Here is a 25,133-nt window from a genome sequence, read left to right on the forward strand (position 1 = left end):
CAAATCAAAATATAGTAGTTTAGTAGTTGTAATGAAAGGTATGATTTTTATGCAGTTTCCAGTTTAAATGGTAAACGAGACAATGCAATAAATTAGAAAATAGAGTATAATTTTCAGAGCATTGTACTGAATTAGCTAAAAATATACCTATGTTATTAACTATTTGATTCTATTACGAATAACCATTCATACCGTACAAGTGTTTTGAAGTCGATTCATTGCTATTGAAGTGCTATTATGAACCAATCTTACGCAATGCCGAAACGAACGTGTGTTCGATGTATTAGTACTTGATCGATTGGTCTAGACTTAAAAATAGTTCTAATATGCGATCTAGATTGAAGCCTTTCAATTGCATGTCTTCTAAATAGACATATAATTTCAGCTCGTCAATACCAATTTCAATTCACTATGGATTTTTCCTCTCCTTAGCTGCGGATATCCAAAGTCAATATCACCCTTAAGTCTTCTTTTACGTCTGTTGTATACTTACAAATAGGTCAATCTCATTGAATTGTTTTGATATATACCAATTACCTTTGATATATTAATATGACTTTGCATATATTCAAAGTTTCTTTCTATTCTAGTATTATTTCTTTCTAGCCTATTAGTAACCCCTTCGCTAGAAATATACCCTATAAAATACAATACTACGTCAGTCTCCACGCGGTCTCGTCTAGAAACCATTGTGGATAATTCCTGCTATAATCCCTGGATTAGAGGAAAAAACACACAATAAACTGAACTAATTTCATGCAATCGTCCTCCATTGGTGACTCGTCATCGTAACTGGTAAGCACAGGCGAGTGTACCATTCCATTTTCAACCATCAAAAAACCAGTAGTACTGTTCATTTTTTATTTAAGCATTAGAAAAGAAAATATTTGATATTATTAGCCTAATTAAGACTAAGTCGCGGGTAACAGCTAGTATTATAGGTATATGTATATGTCATTTATTATAATGTTTATTAACGTTTTATTCACTCATCCTAAAACACACATTTATGTATTAAAGTATTCATTCCACGTTCATATTCGTTTTATTTGAAAATGCATGAGTAGGTATGGCTCATTAAAAGCATATTTTTTACATAGATATAATCATTATTGTTCAGTACACGACATACTTGAGAGTGATCTTGACTTTCCACTCAATAGCCACTGTTGTTTCAAGTTCAACCACGATGGTATTAATTACTCTGATAAATAACAGAGGTCATATGAGTCCTTAGAACGCATTAGCTGCTTATAGATTATGTGAGAATTCTAAAGGGATCACAAATGTATAGAACTGCCAACAAAAGATATAATGTATATTGAAAGTATGATTGTGTGGAGTCGAGGTGAGTCGAGTCGAGTCAACCGCAATTATAAATATACCTATATATTGACACATAATGCTTTTTAGTAACTGGTAAGTTTGAACTCACGACAGGTTGTTGTATTTTTTTTTATTGAGCATTTTTTTAACTCTTAGTTTCTGCGTTTGCGCTTTTGGGTTACGCTCGCTTTAGCAGAGTATGTGAAATGTTTTATTTGAAGACAAGTGATTTGCGATGTTGATGATTATTTATACTGATGAAATATTTGCGGTTCTTGGTATGTATCCCTTTTTTGTTATTTTTTGTGTGATTATAAATTATTCGTGATTGCCGGTATGTATCCTATTTTTTTTTTATACTTGTATTGCAGTTGTGTGTATAAATAAAGTGATAAATGATCGTGAATTGAAATATTTTTATCTTATTAATATTTTATACTATAAATGCGAAAGTTTGTAAGTATGGATGTTTGTTACGCTTTCACTCAAAAACTACTGAACTGATTTTGATGAAACTTTACAGTAATATAACCTATGCATCACAATAACACATAGACTATAGTTTATTTTGAAATCTAACGTGGGTGAAACCGCGGGGTCAGTTATTGTCATATATTATAATTTTATATCAGGACATTTTTATATCCATGTAATTTATTTAATATCAATACTTTCATAGTAGGTACTACAGTGTGAAATACCCGTACATATACATAATTCTGAAATGCCGCGTTATTTCCGAATTATATCTTACATGTAAGTACTCACGTACGTATAGAATTGCTTTTTATATATATATTTTTCCATGGGCATGGGCATAATTGGGCATAGTTCGTGATGATAGAATAGTTTGGACTTGGAATTTGAACTTGTTTAAATTAATATAATCAATTAATTAAAAAGTATTTACATTGTGAGTACATGTATGATAGACACAGAAATAAAAGAGATATAGCCCAGTTCTATTCTTTTAGAAGGCAATATGTCAAACATCGTGGGAGCATGACCATCTCAATGTTATGTTATTTGTCCAAGCACTTGAATATATAACCGCAACAAATAATAGTCCTTATTACAATATCCAAAAAGTTTATAATGGTTTTCTGCATTACACGTAGACAGGTTAATTTGTAAAGATTTGTATCAGATGGGTTGTCTTGTAAAGTCTCTTAATTCGATGGATCATTATTTATGATGTTGAGTGTTGTGATAATTTGTATAATAAACTTCTGTGTAGACTAAGTCGATGTGTTTGTTTGTTACATAAATATTTAGAACTATTCCCTTACTTAAGCCTGAAATACGGTATCAGAGATAACACGGGCGTAACAGTATATTTATAATAGCTGGTGGCCGCCCAATGGTCGAAATTTGCCTATAAATAATTTCAACACTAAGTTTGAACATTATTAAGGTTTAATTGTCAAAGATATACTAGCAAGAAGATATACTTTTATGCGTGTGTGTATCAAATACATAATGTATTTTTTATGCATAATAAAATAAAATAACAATTAGCATTCTGCACTCTATGAACGTACTAATATATATAAGGTTATATCCTCCACTATATATATAAGGTTTGCGAAAATTGATACACCACCATCCGCAATTTTCTTAAAAATGGGGTAAAAGTTTTACGCTTCACGTAACTGAATAACCTATTAATATAAATGTATAAATGGGCCATTTAATCGTAATTTAAGCAGTTTCTTGAATACATGAACTGCCTTGTCATGTGATGTCCGTATTACAACGCATGCACTGCCATTCTAGAAGACTGAGATATCAACCCACCGTACCCTGTAAGTTCACTGCCTTATCTCTAAACCGAAACAAGGCCTACAAAGCAAGCTGCTTAGCATAGATTAGTTTAAAATTGTCTACATAAGAAAAGACATTGGTATAGAAAATTTACTTTTATTTCAACAAAATGTAGACTAGGTCTTGGCAGCGTCTGTGGTGTATCACACCGATTTGCTTCCAATGGCTGCAGTTTCAATTCCTAGAAAACATAGGTCTCAAACTCTACAGACATCTGTATCCATGAGTATGATTGTTTGTATCGCTCTGGCTGTTTTCTATGAATATATGTTACATACATTTTTAACAAAAATCTAAGTCAGTCTGGTATAACCACACAAGATCTGCTTACCTAGTTACTAGATGGCGTTGTGTTAATTGTTCAGGGGTATTATTGTTATTATTACTATTTTGGGATAGAGTTCTTCTTGTTTGTAACTTGTCTTATTTTCTTTTCGCTCCCTATTTCTATATCTGTGATAGGCAAATGTCTTCAGTGATCCTGGAAATGAAGTCATAATTATGACATTAGATTTAATTATACATACTACGTAAATGTAAGTAGTACTTCCTTACATTTAATAAGTAGGCAAATGTAAGTGACACCACAGTCAGCCAAAATTTTCTGGTTGGTTTAACATGCCCCCTCTTAAAAGCTAAAATGGAGTCAAGTGATTGTTTAACGTCGACTCCCAGGCAAATCTGTGTATACAGAGTAATCCATCACACGGATTGCCATACTCCAGGAGATAGGCCACGTTATTTTGTTTCAAAAATAGATAAGTGTTCCAAATTATTTAAAATACTTTTATAATTGATATGGCGAATAACCTAATGGTCTACCTAATGTTAATTGGTAACTGACGTCTACATATATGAATAGCGTCAAGGATATTACATCAGCATGTGACGACCGTGGCACTACTCATGGATATTATTTTTGAGCACTGAGCTGTTACGCCGTACCCTGCACGACCATATCTCACCATCCAACTGAAATATAGTTTACAAACAGCTTTGAGGCTAACTGAAATAGGCGAAATTGCATTGTCAGGAGATGACCTTGTTATATTTGAACACATAATATAAACGAGACATTTAATCGCAATCCTCATATTTCGACGCTATTACTATGTAATATTATATTATCTGTGCTATTACTCAATCTGTCGTCTCTCTATCTCTAATCTAGAAAAGTCACGGATCGGCTGTTGGTTTACATTAAAAATTATTGTTCGTTTTCTTACCAATTTTTCTCAAAGAATCAAAAACAGAATAGTTTTACCTTAAAAATATTTCTTCAAATCATAAGTAGGTAAGTACTATCTATATTATTATAATTGAATAGACGGGAATGATTTTTTGTGTCCAAAAATAATTATAAAACAATGGCGGTCACATATCAAATAAAGTGTTAGAACGCTTTTGTACCATTACTTCTTCAGTCAATATATCCAAATATATCCAAAGTATATTTCTAACAATGATCGTAGTCTCTCCGACTATATTCGAGTCGGAGCCGGGGCTCGATGGTCCCCTTACTCTCAGTTTTGCAATACAACACTTTAATGGTGCTATTTATTTGTTCAGGACAATATAATATCTATATGATCTGCAATAGAATCTTCTGAAGAGAAAGATAATACATATCACTCCACTACAGTTCAGTAATAAGCGATAAAATTTTAAATAACTAAATAACCCTAGACAATTAACACAGCGCCATCTAGTCCCAAGGTAAACTTATGTTATGTGTTCTAGACTACTAATATATGTATATATTTATTATAAATATTCTTTTTTTATATAAATGCACACATAATATGCATAGAAAACACCCCGATCGACACAAACAATAATACTCATGAATCAAACCAGCGACAATCGGAAATAAAGCGGTGTGCTAAACTGCTAGACCACTGAGGTTGTCAACTTTACCGTTTATTTGTATTAAAAAAATCCAAGTTATTTTATTATCCCATAAACGTTGTGCATGAATGGATGGATGCTTTTGTACCAGGTTTTGACATAATAAATGTAAACCAAAGTAATTATGAAGATAATTAAAAATCATTAACATTAATTTATTTTCTTAAGTAATGTTTTTATAAAGTTATATGATATTGTTGTTCAATTTCATAAACCTTTCTGGGTCTCACTTTGTATGTGTGTGCGTGTTAATAACTCAATTTTGGTGTCACGTTACGTATCTTTAGGAAAAAATCTGCGGTGCTGCCGTCGGTACAGTGGTTTTAAAACTTACACAAATTTATTTACAGCATAGTCAGTCAAATTTTTGTAATAGTTACATTTAAAATAATCTGTAATAGTAGAATAGAAAAATAATAACCCACACTAAACATAATTGCCATTATAATAGTGCCTATGACTTTATCATCGTCATCTGCTTCTTCCTTATCCCATTTATTTGGGGTCGACTATGAGTTGATATATTGAAGTTATCTTTAAACATAAAACCGAAACATATTACTCAATATTTTTATTTTCCTTTATTACTTTGAATTATCTTTTACTCTACTATTCACCATCATCAGTTTCAAAACGTGAATGAAGAAACTCAGTATTACGGAAAGAGGTTTTCTTTAGAAATTAACAATTTGCTATATGTAAGATAATGTAAAGATAATCCACCAACAATATAGAAGAACCAAAGTACATTTGCTGAATTAGACCGCTCATCTATAGAGTGTCTTTAATATACAACTTGAAAGCGAATGTAATTTCTACGTGTATCTATATTATTGTGAATAGTTTGACAAACACTGGCTGGCATTAGCGCGGCGGCCACGCGAGGGAGCAACTATTAAGTAATAGTTTCGTCCCGGATGCGACTTGTAAATATCGCCGAGCGCTCGCTCCCGGCCCCGCATCTCAATACACGGCTGTGGAGTCGACAATGATACTATATATTTTTATTATTGTTAAAACAAGGTATATTATTATTAATATAGATATTTAAAATAATAAGAACTATAAATAAAAGACAGTTTACAGAAAAAAATCGTATTTTTTTTTATTAAAACTACGTTAATAGCTGATGAAGTAATCGCTATGTTCTACAGCTCACAGTGACTCTAAATATTCATTCGCGTTTTATTCATTGATTTTTTTTTTTATAACTATCTCAATAATAATAAATAAAGAAATTAATTGAATTAATTAATATCCGAATATATAATTTATTAAGTTTAATATCTAAAGAAGGCAGTAATCTACATTTCTAAACAAATAATATAGGATTTATATAATAATATTATTTCATTACAACATTTACATTATTAATTGTCTTAAATACATTTAATTATGCTCTAGAAAACGTATACTATAAACATATATTAAATTTATTTATACATAACCGCAACTCCATAGCTTTTAGCTTCCGCTTTAAAAGCGCCAATAAATTAATTAGAACTACGTTAAAGACGTCAATCGCTTGTCTTGTAAATTATAACTATCGTTCATCATCCTGGGTACAACCGACATCCTGGCATGCAATTAACGACTCTACCAACAGCCCAAATTACTTTAAGATTAGAAAAATTCAGCACACAAGTTTACGCCTCACACTAAAAATTAATATAAACAGAGAACGCGTTATTTTCGTAGTTTTTTAAAATATAAATGAGCATCATTGAGGACGTTGTGTTCAATGAGTTTGAAAAAAAAATAAAAATAGTGTTAATGGATTTACGGAACCATTTTATGGGAGAATGTACAGAGGAAGTGTCTACACGACCTTTTAATCTGGCTGTTTTATGGGTAAAGAGGTTTTATAAGCATAATTATGTTATTTTAATGTTCGTAAAAGGGGCACGGATAATTTGATGTCTGTAATGAGAAGAGAGCGCGTGTATAGATGGGGGTTAATGTGATGTGATGTTGTAAAATGCCTTGTTTCTTTTTGTTGTGTTCTTTTTAGATCATTTTTGTTCAAATAGGTTTACTATATACATTTTTGTCTATCTATATAGATACTACTATATTGAATAGAAGATTATCAATAATGGATAATCATGAGACACCAGTATACGTACTGAGCAAATAAACATACAAGTTCTAGGTTGGGATTGCCTTATAAGAATTAAATATAAATTGAATTTATGTAACTAACTGTATGTGTATGCAGCTTTATTTATTATGTATTACAGCTCTGAATACATATCCTTTTGAATAATTACTTGCCATATAATGTATATATTTCTTTCAATCTATTTTATTGCAGATCAGTAAGGCAAAGGCCAAACATTACATTATGCCATCGAAGTATTTTGGCGCAATTTTCACAGGACCACCTACCGTCGAGACGGTGCCACAAAGCACAACAGTAAGAACGGTTCAAGTGAGCCGAGTGCGATTCAAGTGTGCTGAAGTGACCGAGGTGGTCGACGCGCGCCGTCTGTTGTCTAGACAATTGGCGACCCCTACTGTTGCAATTACCATAGGCATGAAAATATTTAATATATACTCATATCTGTCACACTTCAAAGCTAATTATAAGTGACATAAAAATAAACGTATAAATTTGTGGGCTGTCTTTGTTGCTAAATGAGATTTTTGTACATAATCTGTCTCTGCAAGAACATTTAAATAGTCTAATCGAAATATTGCAATTTTATAGCAATCTGTAGATCAATAGTCATCATAAGATCGATTGCGGGTAAAAATATAAATAAACCTAGTGCAACATAACAATAAATTACTCTTATGTTGACTTTGTTTTTATAGGACAAACAGTTTGAAGTTTATAAAGAAAAAATTATACAGTCATTGTCAGTGCATTCTTTATTTTTTTGTGATTAACATTACAAACATTAACAAAATTATGTGATTAATTTTGTTATGTTATACATACATATGTGCATATACGTATTTATGTAGGTACTACTTGTATTTTTAATTCTTCTTCCTCATAAGCAATATTTCCCTAAAAGGGAATAAAGAAACATACCAACTTCTTATCTCAAATATAACAAATCAAGTTAATTTACACAACTCTCTTTCTTTATATTTGAGGGTTCACTAATTCGAACAAAACTCGCCTGCTCTTAGTTTGTGCACTTTTATTTCGAATTCTCGTAGTAGTGGGATGCGTTTGCGTAAATGTGGCACAATTTTTTTGTCGTCGCGACTCCTTTTAAAGAATGTTTTGGCTATTAGTTAAGTGGCGTGGCAAATCTACTAATTTGCTTTTTCGTACGACCATTTTTTGTTAAACGGGTTAAAAGATTAAGTTAAAAGGTTTGGTGCAGTTTTTACTTCAAAAATTGTATTAGCTTCGGGATATTCGATACTACTTATTTGTTTTTGTATATTTTCTTATTTTAAATTGTTTATATTGGGTTGGCAATAAGTATAGCGGAGACTGGGGGGAAGAGGTTTGTTAGTAAAGTAGAGTATTGACTCCGTTAGCATACCATACTGGAAACCATCATGATAAATTCCTGATGAATTTGTCATGTTGGGTTAACTGACCTCACCTCATATTCACCTGATCATCCTTCACTGGAGCCCTGCCAGAGTAAACCGTTAGCGCAAACGAGAGCCACATACCATTATCATTCACTAAAAAAATTACGGACTTTAGTAATGGTTTAATAACTTTTTATTCATTTTCATAACTTGTCTTGTAATATTAATTTTTAATAAATCTCATTGTATTGTAAAAATAATGAGTCTATTTACTAAGTAAGTTATACCGTAGGAAATAGCAATTTTATAATATTTATAATAGCAAATGTTATGGACCCTGCGCTCTTACATCCGTCTAAAAACAATAAATACATAGAATTAGAACAGTCTTATAAATAGTACACCCCGAAGTTAGGCCATATCAAAAATTAACTTTAAATGAGACTAGAATCTTTATCTAGGGTACCTGAAAGAATTTGCTACAGACTTAATCTGGACAGGGACATATGTGATGTAACATCTCAACCATAAATTAATATAGTAATATATTAGGACAATTCAACAGCACCATCTAGTCTCAAGCTAAGCGGAGCTTCTGTTATGGATACTAGACAACTGATACAAAAGAATAAATACATTTTTTTTCTAACTTCTCTGTATGTGACATAGAAAACACGCAGATCGATACAATCAGCCATACTCAAGAATACAAATGCTTGTACCGGGCGAGGAGTCGAACCCGCGGCCATTGGAAGTAAGGCGGTGTGCTAAACCACTAGGCCATCGAGACCGTAATAAACACCTAAGTACTTGGACGTCATCATGAGAACTTGATATATACCAAATGCGTGGGCGCCGGTTATATGTAAACAGTGATGGGAATGCGAGCAATTACAGGCGCAATCAAATTAGTCGTAACTTGCAGACAATCATTGTTATTGTCATATTGTAATTGTGGATGATCATCTAAACAATGAACCGGGTGTATCTTTTATCTGTGCAAGTTAAAATAACATTTTATTAAAAAAATGTAATAATATTTAAAAAATGAATATTAATTTTTATAGTTACACACTAAGTGCCAGCTCTTGTTTTGCACGGATGCAGTTCCTACAGAGAATTCTATTTTTATTTTTATAAAAAATGAAGCTTACGTTAAATTAAATAGTAGGTAATTGAGTTTATCTATGACAAATAATAAAAAATATCGTAAGATATCTTATCAAAATATTGTGTAATTACATACAAAGTACAATATAACAGAAATTAATCTATATTCAAGGAAATTTAATTTTATTGAATAGTATGTATTATTTTTAATCAACGACTCATTCGGAATGCAGATTTAGTCAAGAAGAATAACCAAGCAAGCAACGTATTAATAGCAATTTCTCTATTACTACTTAGTTGTCAATATTAATATATTTAGTACCAATTCCACACATTTCTCCCTATGAGTTTATTATAACTCTTTGACTAATTTGTAATTAGTCTATGGCCAGTATAGTGATGCGCCGAGTGACGGCGTATTTGTTTACTCGACGACATTTCCGGCGCCCGGCGCACGTGCGAACTGTATAACGTAACATGAGTCGTACCGAGTACTGCTAATGCATGGAAGTGCGTTTGAACTGTCCTGCCTTACCACATATACATCGATAGAAAAAGTTTTTTTTAATAATAATTATAATGACATATGGCCCACCTGATCGCAAGCGCTAACCGTCACATAAGTTGCGAGTTTCCAAGGCGTTTGTGGCCCGAGTTCCCACTAATATGCTGACCACCTTTATGAAGGCGCTACCGTAGCAGATTGCCGTCATCAGTAGGTACCATGACCTATGACATGATATGACTGACACAGACACAATTTATATTTATTTTTCTATTAATTTTAATATCAAGAAATGTTTGTAAGGTCTTTATAACATGGGCCATTAGTAGCCTGAATTAAATAAAATACACCACTCACATCAAGTTATCGTGTCACACGATACCACTCATGCGTTACCATTTTAGAGGATTAAGATGTATGCCTTTTATGCTGCAATTTCACTGCTTAAACTACAACCTACCTACAATCGAAATACTGCTTACAAAGCACGTTGGTTGGAAGCCGACATACTCTTAGGTACTCACGCAGAAACTGAGGTACTCACGCAGATGATTTTTACAGTATATATCTGATTAATAGAATAATAAATATGAAAAGAATAGAAATCTTCCATTACAAAAATAAACAAAACTTATGAAGGAGAAGTATTCTTCAGCTTTTATAGTAAAAAGCTGAAGAATACTTTTACGACTGTAATCGTAGATGAGAAAGTCGGATGCAATATCAACTATCTACGGCATGGTTAACGCATATTTCACAAACCCTCATTGTGATGGGTATATTTTAAGCCATACGCCTTTTGAATTTTTATTACCATTTCAGTCAGTTTAAATATGCAATATCCAAATTAAAAATATCTAAATTGTCCTTGGTAATATCTCTAGTATATCTATCTTATCTTTTTTTAGGTTATAGGTTATATAATAGCGAGGACGAGAACGTCCTCGCTATTAGATACATGTGATGAGACACACTAGTAAACCTATTTACATATTTCTTGAAAATATTTATAGGTTTAGGTTTAATATATATATGTAGGTTTAATAATAATATCAATTACATTATGATTTCGACTAAAAAGGCAAGTAGATAGGTAGACTCGATTTAATTGATATTATTTATTTTAAATGAATTATTCTAGAAATATATTTCTTCCTTTGTAAGTGCATTTGTAATTAAATATCTACCTAATTATTTTAATTTAATTATGTTACATCGATAAATGTATATCTCCTCCTTATAATTATCGTACAGAAGAAGGGCGGTAATGCGGTGAATACATACATACTTATCTAGTGCGTTACCTTGACAATAACTTAATAACAACCCATCACTAAATTTTGAATGTAAATCATATAATATTACTTTAAACATTTTCAAAATTCTGATGTTATTTTTATTGTTCTTTCTCATTGTTAGATTAAAACATTTGAAAGGCAAACAAGCTTACTGTAGCAGCTTATTTAATGGTAAGGTGTAGTTATCACCTAGACCTCAGCATCACGTACATCACGTTATCATGTGACGACCAAGCATAGCTTTTGCAGAGGACTAAGAAGTTATGCCTCATAACATACCTTAATAATTTTACATTTATGTACTCTTGTACTTGCTCACTCCTCAATAGAAACACAGTTTATAAAGCAAGCTGTTTGGCTTTTCAAATAGATGATAATAATGAAACAACTCTTTAGAAAGTCTTTTGATATTGTCGCAATGTGCATGCATCAGGTATGTTCTTTGTTTATGAAATTTGTTTATTATCGTAGAGGGCTTATAAAGGGTAAAGGTACTTCCAGGATACGGGGTAGACTTTTTTACACAAACATCGTTTAAAAAGTCATAATATTTTGGACTAAGCGCACCCATCTAGAGATCGTAAAATACTTAAATATTGTGCAACACATTTTAATTTGAATATAAAAAAATTAAATTTTTAATATTAAATGAATGATGATAAATTGTTAGTAACCTTATATAAAGTGGCATTAATTCTAAAGCAGCATTCACACGAGCTCTGGTAAGTACTAGTGCGAGGCGGTACTGGCAGCCGACGAGTCTTAGAAAATTCTTGGTCCGGAAGTCGTAACTTGGTATTTTCATAATGTTGCCTCCCATCTCCCCTCCCCCGTACTTCTTACCCCGCCACTGTATTCATATGATAATTTTATTTCATTGAAGAAGTTGCACAAGTATGGAGTGGACCATCTTATTTTTTGATGAGATGACTAGACAAATGTAGGTACCGAATATTTCAATGCTACATGTTTTCTAGTCGTAAGATATGTCAAATTTTTTATACGATTATCACGTGATTTTTTCATTAGTTATTTCGACGGAAAATTGCGAAATACATATAGGATAAGGATGCAATTAGGTCAATAGCAGAAATTAACCACGATGATGTCCAGCGGGACCTAATAATGTCCTTATTATTTATCAATACATAAACACAACTACATACATACAATTTGGCCTTTTTAATTTCTAACAAACAGAGCAGGAAAAATATGGTTAAAATATGAAGCAAGATGCTGTAACGATTACTACTCCTGAAGAAAACTTCTACATGAAGTCGAAAGAATATAGGTAACGTTTATGTTCTTTCATACGTAGTTATTAAGTATTGGTTCAAAATCAATGTATATTTTTTTAAATAATATGGTGTTACGCTACCATAGTACCTAAGTCATAAATGGAATATATGTATATATTTCTCATAGCATATGAACCTACTGTATTACATATGTTCATGCAACTAGATTTTGTGGTACTTATTAGACGGTAACAGCATAGTAGTGCCTAGACCTACCTAGCCTACCTAGGCAACTGACGTCACAGATATAGGTATGAATATCTTACTACCTATATTAAAAAAAAACTGATCTCAGAACAGTTTGTTTTCCGATAATTACTTTATTTTCTCATTACGTATACCTATTTCTAACTTTTTTAAACACTTCTAAAGATATAAATTGAAAAATTTGTGTAAAATACGTATAGAAAATGCGTATAATTTATTCTAATAGTAGATTATTGAACAAAAAAATTTAATTCTAAAAGAATCTCTTTCCACATTTGGGTACAACCCTATGCATTTGAAAGCGGTAATTTCGCGGGCATTCTTCAATTGGCGGCGCACTTGAGCAGCGTCTTCAACTCACTTCAACGAGACTTGGCGGTTCTTAACGAGATCGAGGGCTGGAATCACTAAACTTATAAAACATAAAAGTAGAGATTAAGGAATAAATATATGTTTATTGTAGTAACTCTTGAATTTTGAATAAATTAATGATTAGTACCAACCTATATTTATGTTTTTATATTTAACAATACGTATTGTTATTGGAAAATATATTGTAATTGATTTGTAATTATATAAACATTATTATAGGTATATATAAAATAATTATCATGCCATGAACTGTACATGAACTGTATGGAAAAAATATTAATTATAACCTGTATAAGCGACAAAATGCGACTAAAAGCGATTTGTTCGATATCACAAAGTGTGATATATAACTTATACTGTAAACTAGCGACCTGCCCGGGCTTCGCACGGATGCATCACACGTATGTGTTACACATAAACCTTACTCTTGAATCATTGTATCTATTACTGAAAACTGCAATAAGTTGCGTAATTTAAGAGATGTAAGCGAACAAACAGCAGTGGCGACTTCGTTTTATACTATGTAAAGATGTGGACTTTAGAGACGGACTTTACAAAACATCACAAACAGAATGCTGTGATATAATTCTAAACAGTATTGTGTAAAAGACTTTTTCAAAATGTCCTAGTTACGATTATGTTGTCGAATGAGCTAACGTAGAGGCCTCTTTTTTATTGTCTTTGACTGTACCTACGTCACGATAGGCAAAGCTGAATAAGTGTAGTAGGTATATGGTTAGTTGATTTTGGATAGTTAATCAAGTCAAAGGTAAGGTCTACCTAATGGTAAGAGGTAAGGCAAACTCATGACTAGGTATAATTAAGTCAAGAACTAAATAAGTTTCCGGCATTGAGCATTATTGCTTTATTTAATATGAAAATGTTGAATTAAAGTATCTATTATATAATTTCAGTATCGCCAGCTTAAATTTAAATATTGGTAGGGGTTACGGCGTAATGAATATCTCTCATTTGTTATTTAACAGTTCGATCAAACTGTTTTTATTTAGTGTTTGACATTTAGACGTAATTTGAAACGAAACTAATTATTAGTGGACTTTTAGTAATAATCCAAATTTATGTGGTTTCTATACACATGTCTTCCATATTAGGTATACCTAATTATTTAGTTTAATTGAAGTGAATATACTACATGAATTGATTACTTAACAGAACAGAAGTTATTTAATAGCTACACATCTGAAATTTTATTTGCTACCCAGTTTGTCCATTCCATTCGATTCTGTATTTATTTACGCCTAAAGTGTGTAAATTATGTAGGAAGCATATGAATTTACATCTTACAAGTAACCAAGAAAGTGTTTATTGGGAGAAAAAAAGAAAAATAACTGTATTGCACCTTTAATGAATTTTTCAATTTTGTACTATTTACAAATGTGCACGTTGCATTAACTACTTACATAAAACATTTATTCAACCTCTTAAACATTATTTACAACTTATTAAAACCTAACAGTAACAATTCTACTAGCTAAAACGTAACTAAATTATATTTTTGGCTTTATAACTTAATTTCTTTGGTTTATTTATTGCAATATTAATTAAAAACAATATGCATTAAATTATGCAATAACATTTCAAATCGCCGTTTAAGTACATATTTAATACTATATTTATTTCAAATATAATTCGAAATTTAAAAGCTTTTGTATTTTGCAATGTCTTATTAACTTTGTTAAGTCTACACTTTTCATAATCTTGTTTATATTTAATTTCAAGATTTTTAAATTTAGAATATTTTTTTAACTCCCATCTTTAGTTTTCAACTTCGATGTTACTGGCCATACTTTCGTTACTGTTCTCATTCACATCGATTGTGTTTTTTATTTTCTCGACAATCTTTTCTTTTTCTGAATGTTCACCCGCCTCTTTACCACTATCTGTTTTAGATACGTGACTTCTATCTAAATCACATGGAATTGGCATGCCAAATGTTGGATGTCCGGGATAGTACATGTATGATAGTGGTAAATTGGGATAATTAACACCGAGGTGAGGTCCATATAAAGACTGAAGAACGGCTTGATTATATGATTCTTGCAGCAAAGCCTTATATTCTGGATTTTTAGCAAAGTCGACACCATAAACGCCTGCAAAATGTTTCAGTATTGGTGATCCTTCTAGTAAAGGTGGAGCAAATAGCGCCGGATTGAGCGTTTTACCTAAAATCGGTGTTTGGTAAGACTTCATATCTGGCAGAGCGGGTTGGCCATTGTTATTGACTAGTACTTTTACAGCCACTTTCCTAGCATGGTTTGCCGCCGCTGCTGCCGCCGCCAACATTCCGTTTTCTTGCATCTGCAGCTGCTTTCTCTTTGTTTTGTATCTGCGATTCTGAAACCAAATCTTGACCTGTGTTTCTGTAAGTTTCAAGCTTACAGCTAGGTCAGCCCGTTCGGGACCTGATAAGTACCTTTGTTGGCTAAATCTTCTTTCTAATTCGTATACTTGAGCGTGAGAGAAGGCAGCCCTTGATCGTTTCTTTCGTCCGCCATTTTGTGTGTACTCGTTTATGGTGAAGTTTGGAGAGTTTGAGATCCTTGAGTCGGTTGAAGGTGGTGGAGTGGAGCATTTGCGAGGTTCGTAGTGAAGACTGAAAGGCTTGTAGCCGATGTCGGAACTGGGTGAATTGCGTCGGATTGGTGAACCGGTGTTGGATGAACGAGAGTCGTAGTCATCTGAAACAAAAATAGTCATCGTTAAACATGTAGATAGATAGATAGTTACGATATAATTCAAAAGTGTCCTGAGGGCGTATTATGAACTTTTTAAAATCCAGTCAGTTTCTAGGCAGTTCAGTTTAACCCATAAACTGCCTGGGAATAAGAGTTCATAATACGCCCGCTGATGTCCTAAGAAATATGCCGTAATAAAATGCTACTACTTGTGGTAGTTTGTGTTAGTGTTTATCCATATAAGATTACAACAGTTGATTTCAACCGTATTTAGTTAATTAAACATTTAATTTTTTTTAAATCTTATGCACTGATTTCATTATCTACTGGTGTTTAAGATACGACTGTTCTTTATAGATTCACGCCCTACAATGTACCTATTAGTTTAATGCTAATAAAAAATATATAGATATATTAGTTGTGTAAATATTTTATACGCATTATTGTAATAAAAATATTAGTTGTTTTATTGTGAAATGGTAATTTATCTATTGATTGAAAAATAAAAGATCCTATTACAAATACATATCCATATTAACGTATACTTATTGTTAGATAAAAGAATAACATTTGAATATTAATAAATAATGTTTAAGGCACGTTCATACCCATGAATGTAGAGCCCGGAATCAACTAAATCGGTTATCGTATCACGCTATTCGCGTATAAAGTCTACACAATGGATCCATTACGAAGATTGTCGCCGGTCATTAGACGCCGTGAAAGGACGACCAGTGACGGTTAACAGTATTTTTGCGTGCTGTTACTTCGCTATTGTTATTTTCGGGGCGTGCAATTTAGAACATCCTTAGAATTTGGTGTAATCTATTTTGAATTTGGTCGTGAATACTATCTATAGTAATGTAAGAAAGTAATGCATTCAGTAATGGAAGTTAATGATAATAACTACTTATTTTATAATGTTCGAGTCTATGAAACATACATACCTACTTCATAATTTAAAAATAATCTATTTAGAAACAGTCCCAATAACCGTATACCTAAAATGTAAAAATAATAGTAAAAAATATAAATAAGAAAACAAAATATCAAAAAGTCTAGTGTTATCACGAAATATTTATGATAGTTTTTATTAGGTATCTATAGATATTCTATGATGTTGAACTTACACGACCAATAAAACAATATGTAAGCAATACTAATTCAATCAATAAAATCCATGGTTGATACGAGGAATCAATGATAAATGGCTATAGGTAACCATATTTTAATAGATACTAAAAATAATGAAAACATCATAGCCTCTATTTCTTTGTAGAAATAAAAAGATTTATTAAAAGACGCATCAATTTCTCAATACAAAATGACAGTCATAAAAACCGCGCGTAATTCAAATCGGCACGTGCTGCGAACAACGCAACTAGTAATTACTAGATTGAATGCTTCAATAGTGCTTTTAAGCGTCATTACTTATAGTAATGAGGGTGTCGTGTAATCGCGCGAAGTGACGGCTAAGTGGAGATGTCGCAGGACGGCACGGGCAGTGTGAACGCGCCATTACACTGCCATTGTCGTCGCGGTAATTATGGCTTGGGGCTAATTTGAATTTAGAATTCAATATCGATTTACAAGCGACGACTTTTGCTGAAGTAGTACTAGGATACTCTAGTATCTACTTCTTTGATAGTAGTGTCAAGTGATAATTCTCAGTCATTTTTTAAATTAGGTGGAAAGGTATTTTTTGTTATGTGGTCTGTTGAACTTTTTACTAGTTACCTATGTACTATGTCAGGTTGACCTCCACGCGTTTCCCCCTGGAAACCATCATGTTAAATTTCTGGTAACTTTATCACGATGGGCCAACTGACCAGACCTCATTTTTCATCCTCCAGTGATGCCCCGCAAGCGTATCTATACGTTAACGCAGGCGGTTGCACCATTCCATTATCATCCATTAAAAAATAAAACTAACGATAAAACTAAACTAACGATGCATATATATATGTATATTTTATTTAAGTTATCATCTGCGTGAAAGCCAATTATAAATAAGTTTACAACTTTATACAAGTTCAGTAGTATTAGTCAATAAGTGTATGGATACCGTAAGAGCTGTGTGTCGTGGTATTTCGTTGGACAATTTAATGATGATAATACGAAAAAACGGCACTATCGGTAAATTCACTAAATACAATAAAACACTTCCTTTCTAAAAAAAACATATTATAATATTGAAGAGATCGTTAATGATTAATGTTTTTCTAGAAAAACTTAAAATTCATAGTCCTGACAATATTATCTGATTGCAATGAGAACGAATGCGTAGCGGTTTCTATATTAATGAAATAAAGATGTTTCTATTGGCATCACTGAACTCTAGAACAGTCCTGTCACCTAGTGCTGCGTAGTCGAGACGTTGAGAGAGATAAATATCTTTATTTATAAAAAAAATGTGTTAAGACCTGATTAACTCTAAAGTAGGTATTATATTACTTTATAACCTTCTAACTAGTAATGTATTATAGTCAGGTACACTCATTGTCTCTCTCTCACTCAATTCCGTGTGACTAAAATGTTTGTATGCAATTTTAATATTAATTTTATAATGAGATAATTAGGTACGTGTTAGTTATGGATATAGGAATGTATGGGTACAGAGATTAGCAGTAAATATTTACAGATATATACCCGATTACTTGGATATTAGTTCTACGCATTATGAACTTTTATCTTGAATCGATCACGTAGGTGGATAAAAAGATACTATTAGGCAGTTTTAAAATTGATGATGCTAATTTAAATTTAGAACGCAGTTAGTCATCAACAACTGATGGGTTCGAGTGACTCGACGATGAATTAAAAACAACTTTTTGTCGTGTTCTAAATTTGAAAATCTATCGGAATGTTTTAGAATAGATGGGTATCATTGACACAAGGAATAAAAGTGTATTAATGGCTAATGGCAACACAAACCGCCAGAGCCAAAAGAATAGAAAAAAAAGTGTATTAAGATATCTTGATGATAGTTATCCGAGACAGGATAGTCAGAGACGTTGTCAACTGTTGACGTCATATTTATACAACATTTGACATGTGCTCATTTACTTAGGACGTATATTTGAAACCAAAGTGACTAGCCGCTGTCTTCTAGACTGATTTAGTTTGTTATCGGTGTTTACATCACTGGATATATAGATAGTAAGAAGTAGAAATTGTCATTCAAAGTTTACTGGCGATTGCCATAAGATTTTTTTTATTTGAATTGCGAGAACTAGGGCACGTCTCTCTAGAAATAGGAGAATTAATCCAAAATATAAAAATATCAGCTGTAACTATAATAGGCTTTAGCTATTATATTAACGCTATATTGATTAAAATAAAATACACAGATAGGTCTTTATGTAATCGGCATGATGTGTGGCATATATCTAGTGCATATTATGTGCGCAGTAAACTACGTATATAATGTCGTAGTAATAAAATGTCTTTAAGTTGTACTTGAGGTTCCCTCGTTTTTATTTAGGCTATACTTCTAACTTTTATCTTGTTTTAAATAAATTTAAGAATACATTAGTACCTATCTACCTAACTGTAAATTATAAGTCGTGGATTAATCAAAGTTTTAATCATTTAATCATATAGGTTTTGGCTACTTTCGGATTTGTCTACTTGCACACGACATATTTTTTTATAGTTATCCCTACCACCCCGTTTGCTTAAACGTAACTGAAAACTGTAGTAACTCGGTTAAGAAAAACCGACATAAAAATTAATTAGCACATTTTTTTTATGTTTAGATATCGTTATGATTATCTATAAGATATATCTTTACATTCTTGGAATCCGATGTAGTTGGCTGGTGAAGTTTGAAGAAAAACCACTATCTAAAGATACATTACTATTTTTTAAGTACTTAGTTGGTAGGTACTGCTACCCCAGTTTAGATGAATAAAATTGAACTAAACATTACGTTAATCTGCAAAATAATTAATTAAAAAAAAGCCTACATAACAATAAATTTGTAATATTAATAGGTACCTAATTTATTTTTAATTTAACCAATTTTTAAGGTCTTTATTTTTTTCTATTTTTCAAAGCAATGGAAAAATTAATTTTAAAATATATTTATTTAATTAAATTTACGGTACATGAGATGAGATCTACCAGTCAAAATGACTGAGATTTTTTAATAAGTAAGTATCTATGCCTATATATTTTATATTTTAAGTGCTTAAATATATTTCTAAAAAAATAATAATGAATGTTATGCAATAAACTCACCCGACAATTCTGTGACTGCATAATTATTTTTTCTGGTCATGTCCAAAGCACCGTCGTCACCATAATCCCTATAGTTATTGCAATTGTCATAGTATTTTATACTTTTATCTGAAACTTCTCTCTTTGGAAAACTTTCTTCTTTGTTATAGCAACTAGTCATTTTGCCCAAAAAGTTGATCTTCCCGCCAAAATCCGCATCTTGACAATACATTCCATTTTCAAAATCGCACCTCGCTTCGTTCTCTTTTGTTAGTATGTCATTTATCGAGAAGGGTGTTGTTAAATTAGTTTTCTCACATTCTTGTAATGTTAATGAGTCCTTGAAATTTTTCAGTTTTGATTCCATCTCGAATATTCAGAATAAAGTCACATTAATTGTTATGCCACTTAACGCGCGTTCCGAGCTCGCCTTACCGCAAAAGCGTTCCTCAAACGAATAAACTTTGGGTGATAGATTGCCCGCCTGTTTGACGTGCTTTAAGCCTTAGAAAGGGACGGAAATAGAAGTAGATCGGCAAATCACTGGGAGGTAAAATGAGATAGCGATAATTTAGGGCGGACGTTTTTTAAAAAAGCTCGAGAAGTAGCGTAAGTAGTGGGGATCGTTGAGTTTTTCTTGAAGATGTTTATGTGAATGCGATTTGATCGCTTAGGTTACTGTGTTTGTTATACTTCTATTAAGAATTGGCTGTTTCTTTTATTTATTACGAATATTTTTAATAATTATTGAAATTCTTCTAACTAAAATGATAATAACGTAATGAAATCTGCAAAAGAATGCTGTTTAAAATTCGCGGACACATCCTAAAACAAAATATTGTTTTCTTTCTTTCTTTCTTTAACGTGGTAGTTAAGTAGGAAAAGTTTTCCAGGTTTATTGGAATAGTAAATATATGACGGTAAGCATTTGTACCGACGTTGTTTTGGCCTTTGACGCATACCTAGGTAGCAGCTTAGATTGGGTTTGCTATTTGATATGTTTAATGGTTGATGATATTACCCAGGACTATTGGTACTTTTATTCCTTGTTCTGTTATTATCTTACAATACTTACCTAACAAGTATCATACATGTCCTACTGAGGATTATTAATAAATATCTTTGAAATTTAAACATGTTTCAGTATTTTACAATTTTATTTGAAAAAAGTAAGCGCTGAGTTTCTTGTGATTTCTTCTTGTTTCGAAACTACATTTCCAACTAACTGCAGATTTTGACTTTTAAGTGTTACAGAGTTATAAGTGTTACGATCATAACTATCTTCTACATGAATACAGAAATTAATAATATTTTTTTAAAGTATTATCAGACCTTTACAATTGACTTATTAATTATTATTAACTTAAATAAATAATGAAATATAGAAAACAAGCATAGATATCTATATTTAACCAAAATGTAGTAATTGTATACTATTTCTAATCTCTATTTATATTACTTATTTTTCGCTGTAAACTGAAATGGTATCCGATATCCATAGTATTTTTATAAAACGTGCCAATTTGTAACAACCCTGTAAATCTAACGCACCACATCGTAGCTTCCAACTTCCTTAACCCACCGTTGACGCTTTGCTTTATCAGTAAGTACTCGAGAAGTGTCTATCTATCCCTCTTTAGCGCAGCGACAATATTCTATTCCCTAAACATCGCGTCCTTTTTACTCTATAGAGCTCATTTAAATCCACCAATCAGAGCGTTTTAGTGTTTGTGGTTGACCAATAAAAGAAGTGGGTGAGTGGAAGTGTCAACATAAATTTTCTTTTATTTAATTTTTGACTTAGATAGTTTTTCGTCTTGAAACTTATTTTTCATTGCTGCAGTAAGATTTTATTTGGTGTATTTCTTAACACTTGATCATCTATCTACTTGTTACCTATATATTAAAATAAACGTAGGTAGGTATTTATTTCTAAATTAATAATTAAATTTATTTATTACACCTAAACATTCCTTAGTAATAACTCTGTTGATGTATGAAAACGGCATGAAAATTCGTTCAGTAGTTTTTGAGATTATCCCGAATGTACGCACTTAATTTTGAGTATTAATATGTAGATATATCTAGATAGATGTAAAAAAATTTAAAGCAAAATGAAGTGAATTTTATTAATTATAATATAATTACTTAGGTATTTACCTACCATACTTTTAATAATAGAGTAAGTAACTACCTACTTACATTGATTTAATAATATCAAAATAGATATACTTAACATAACAAAATTACTTATAGTTATCTCAGTAGCTACGTGGCTATAGATAGTTATTTAAGGCCATCCAAATGTACACAGATTAAGTGGATATCGGATGGCATCAAGTGGTCAAACCATAGAGTTTAATAGTCACAGAAGGTTCAGCTATAATTAAGTTTGTAAAATATTCAAAAATTTTACAAGAATTTATAAGTCTTGGAAATCGAACGTTAAATTATAAGTTTATAATGTAATATAAGTTTTTCCAAAACCTAAATTGTTTAGGTATTGCAATTTAACTGTTAGGTACCTACTAAACTTGTTCTACATGAAAAAAGATGGTTCATATGAGAAATCTGTTTCGTTAAAAGAGAAAGAAAATAGTTATTTACATAAATTAAAGACTAAATATTGTTTTGGAAATTTTTGCTTTAATATGAAATATTTTCAAAAAAAAAAAATTTTCCTTGGATTAATAGGTAGTAAGTACTTAGAAAGCTTTTTCCGTAGCAAAAAGTTGCTTGAATCCTCAGTCTTACCTATTTTAGCCGCCTAGCATCTTACTATAAAATATGTGTTTCTGTTTAAGGGTGAAATTACAGGACCTCATATTCCTCCGCAATGACAACACATGAGTGGTATGATCACAGGTAATTGTAATGTCCGTGATACTATTGATGTATATAGACCATGGTTCCTGGGCTGTCAGCTTGTTTGCCGGCCATTTGCTGGACTGTCAGCTTGTTTGCCATTTACATAAAAAAACTGAAAAACTTAAAAACGTTAACGTTAATTCACAATAATGTATTGTATTTTTATAAAAATTTATGAAATAAATGCGTTGTAAATACTAACAAAAAAAATGTAAGCGCTGTCTATAAATTTTAAACTCTATGAATCCAATAAGTGATCATCGGAAGTGTTGGTAAGTGGTATTTGTGGACTCTACATGGGTTTAATGTCGGCTCACAATCATTATGTCGATATAATCAATCATTGATCTGGTTGAGAGCAGATCACAAAGCTATTTTATCATTTTACTAGCTAGACTGTACACGTGGAATTAAACTGATATTTTTCCATTACTAACATTTCTAAAATAAAAATAACTTCTTATATCAATATCTCTATCAAAACTCCGTTAAAATTAGTTTAGCCGTTTCAGAGATTAGACAAACAGAGCGTCAAACAGACTTATAACAATAGCTATCTGCGTGTGAAGGTCCCGCCAAAAACGCTCCAGCAATTTTAGAGATTAGCAAGAACAAATAGAGAGACAGATAAAAAAATTTTTTTTTTATGTAAGTATAAGTATGTATAGGTACTTCCTTTCATATGCATTTAGTGAAAAGCTGTTAATTTGAAATTACAAACAGACATTTTAATTATTTTATTCGTAGATACATATATTCATGTTATCTATATAACCTTTATACATACATAACAATATTATAAAGAAGTAAAGCTTGTGAGTGTTTGTTCGAGGAAGATAATCTCTGATTTTACTGATACGATGTTTAGTGCTGGATATCCCATTTGTTTTTATATCACTTTATCATTATTACATAGTATAAGACAAAGTCGTTGGCGCTGTCTGTCCGTCCCTATGTATTCTTAAATCTTTAAAACTACGCAACGGATTTTGAAGAGGTTTTTTTCAATAGATAGAGTTATTCAAGAGGAAGGTTTATAGGTATATATAGTAAATGTACACCCGTGCGAAGCCAGGCCGAGTAGTTAGTAATAAATAAGAACGAAGTTTATGCTTCGTTCTTACTGCAAACGGAGAAATTTCAATTTTGTGACATAATCTATTTATTGCTATTGCGGAGAGATACTGCATCTCTTATAAATATTTGCATCTCTGTCAATTTTCTTACGTACCTATAGGTATACCTATTACAGGAAGTAGTTAGAACAATTTGTCGGATTGACACTTGCTGGTAAAATCCACTATTACCATTCTGCTCAACTGCATGAAAGGCGGCCCTCCATCTTTCTCCACAAACTTTTTACCACGTAGGTACAACTACATTGTAATATTTCTAAGAATACTCTTTTCTTGAAGGTGATTTCAGAAGATTCTTTTCTAAAAACCCGGGTACTCAACTACAATTTCCCTTTTGTCACTCGTGCTCATAGTCGACGATATCAAATAACTCACGGTATCGTATGATGAAGCTCGTTTACCCACTATGTTATTTAAGGAAAGAAATTAATAAAAGAAGTTGGTAGTAATGAGAGATGTTATTATTAAAGTGAGTAATTAGGAAAATTAAACGAAAATAAATTACAAACAATTAACAACATAAAAAAGATTGTTTATAATCTCTTTATTTCTACCTACCTAATTAGGATCAACATTACAAAACCCAATAATCAAAGAGCTTTGATAATTTCGGATTCAAACTGTAAACAGGGGAAGGAAACACTCAAACAGTTAAGCTTTTATGATGCCGCAGTGAAAAGTCGACGAGCTTACAAAGCTAACAAAGAGATTGAGCTTCCGGACGTCGGGGGAACAATGGATTAATACTTGTCAAGCATTGAATTTTGATAAAGAAATTAATAACATGACTATTAATTACTCTACAGTTATAATCTGTGATGATGTATTTATTTATCCATGGTATTTTAGTCGTGTAATAATGT

General features: G+C 31.7%; 1 protein-coding gene across 1 annotated transcript; it reads right to left on the minus strand.

The window, feature by feature from the left end:
• Positions 1–15,125: 15,125 nt before the first annotated feature.
• LOC131843233 (homeobox protein bagpipe-like) lies at positions 15,126–20,708 on the minus strand. The gene is made up of 2 exons (XM_059191841.1): positions 20,288–20,708; positions 15,126–16,048 (listed from the first exon to the last, which is right to left on the minus strand). The coding sequence occupies exons 1-2, from the start codon at positions 20,631–20,633 to the stop codon at positions 15,126–15,128; spliced, it is 1,269 nt and encodes a 422-aa protein (XP_059047824.1). The 5' UTR covers positions 20,634–20,708.
• Positions 20,709–25,133: the final 4,425 nt, after the last annotated feature.

This window comes from Achroia grisella, unplaced genomic scaffold (assembly GCF_030625045.1).
Source record: "Achroia grisella isolate CSIRO2021 unplaced genomic scaffold, CSIRO_AGI_Agris_v1 utg2906, whole genome shotgun sequence".
In the NCBI taxonomy this organism is placed as follows: domain Eukaryota; kingdom Metazoa; phylum Arthropoda; class Insecta; order Lepidoptera; family Pyralidae; genus Achroia; species Achroia grisella.

What these genes read in the sequence shown, in the direction of transcription:
- LOC131843233 (XM_059191841.1), bottom strand. Translation starts at nt 20,633, where the DNA reads ATGGAATCAAAACTGAAAAATTTCAAGGACTCATTAACATTACAAGAA. An exon ending in TGCAGTCACAGAATTGTCGG is followed by an intron (nt 16,049 to 20,287) that starts GTGAGTTTATTG and finishes TTTTTGTTTCAG; the next exon opens with ATGACTACGACTCTCGTTCA.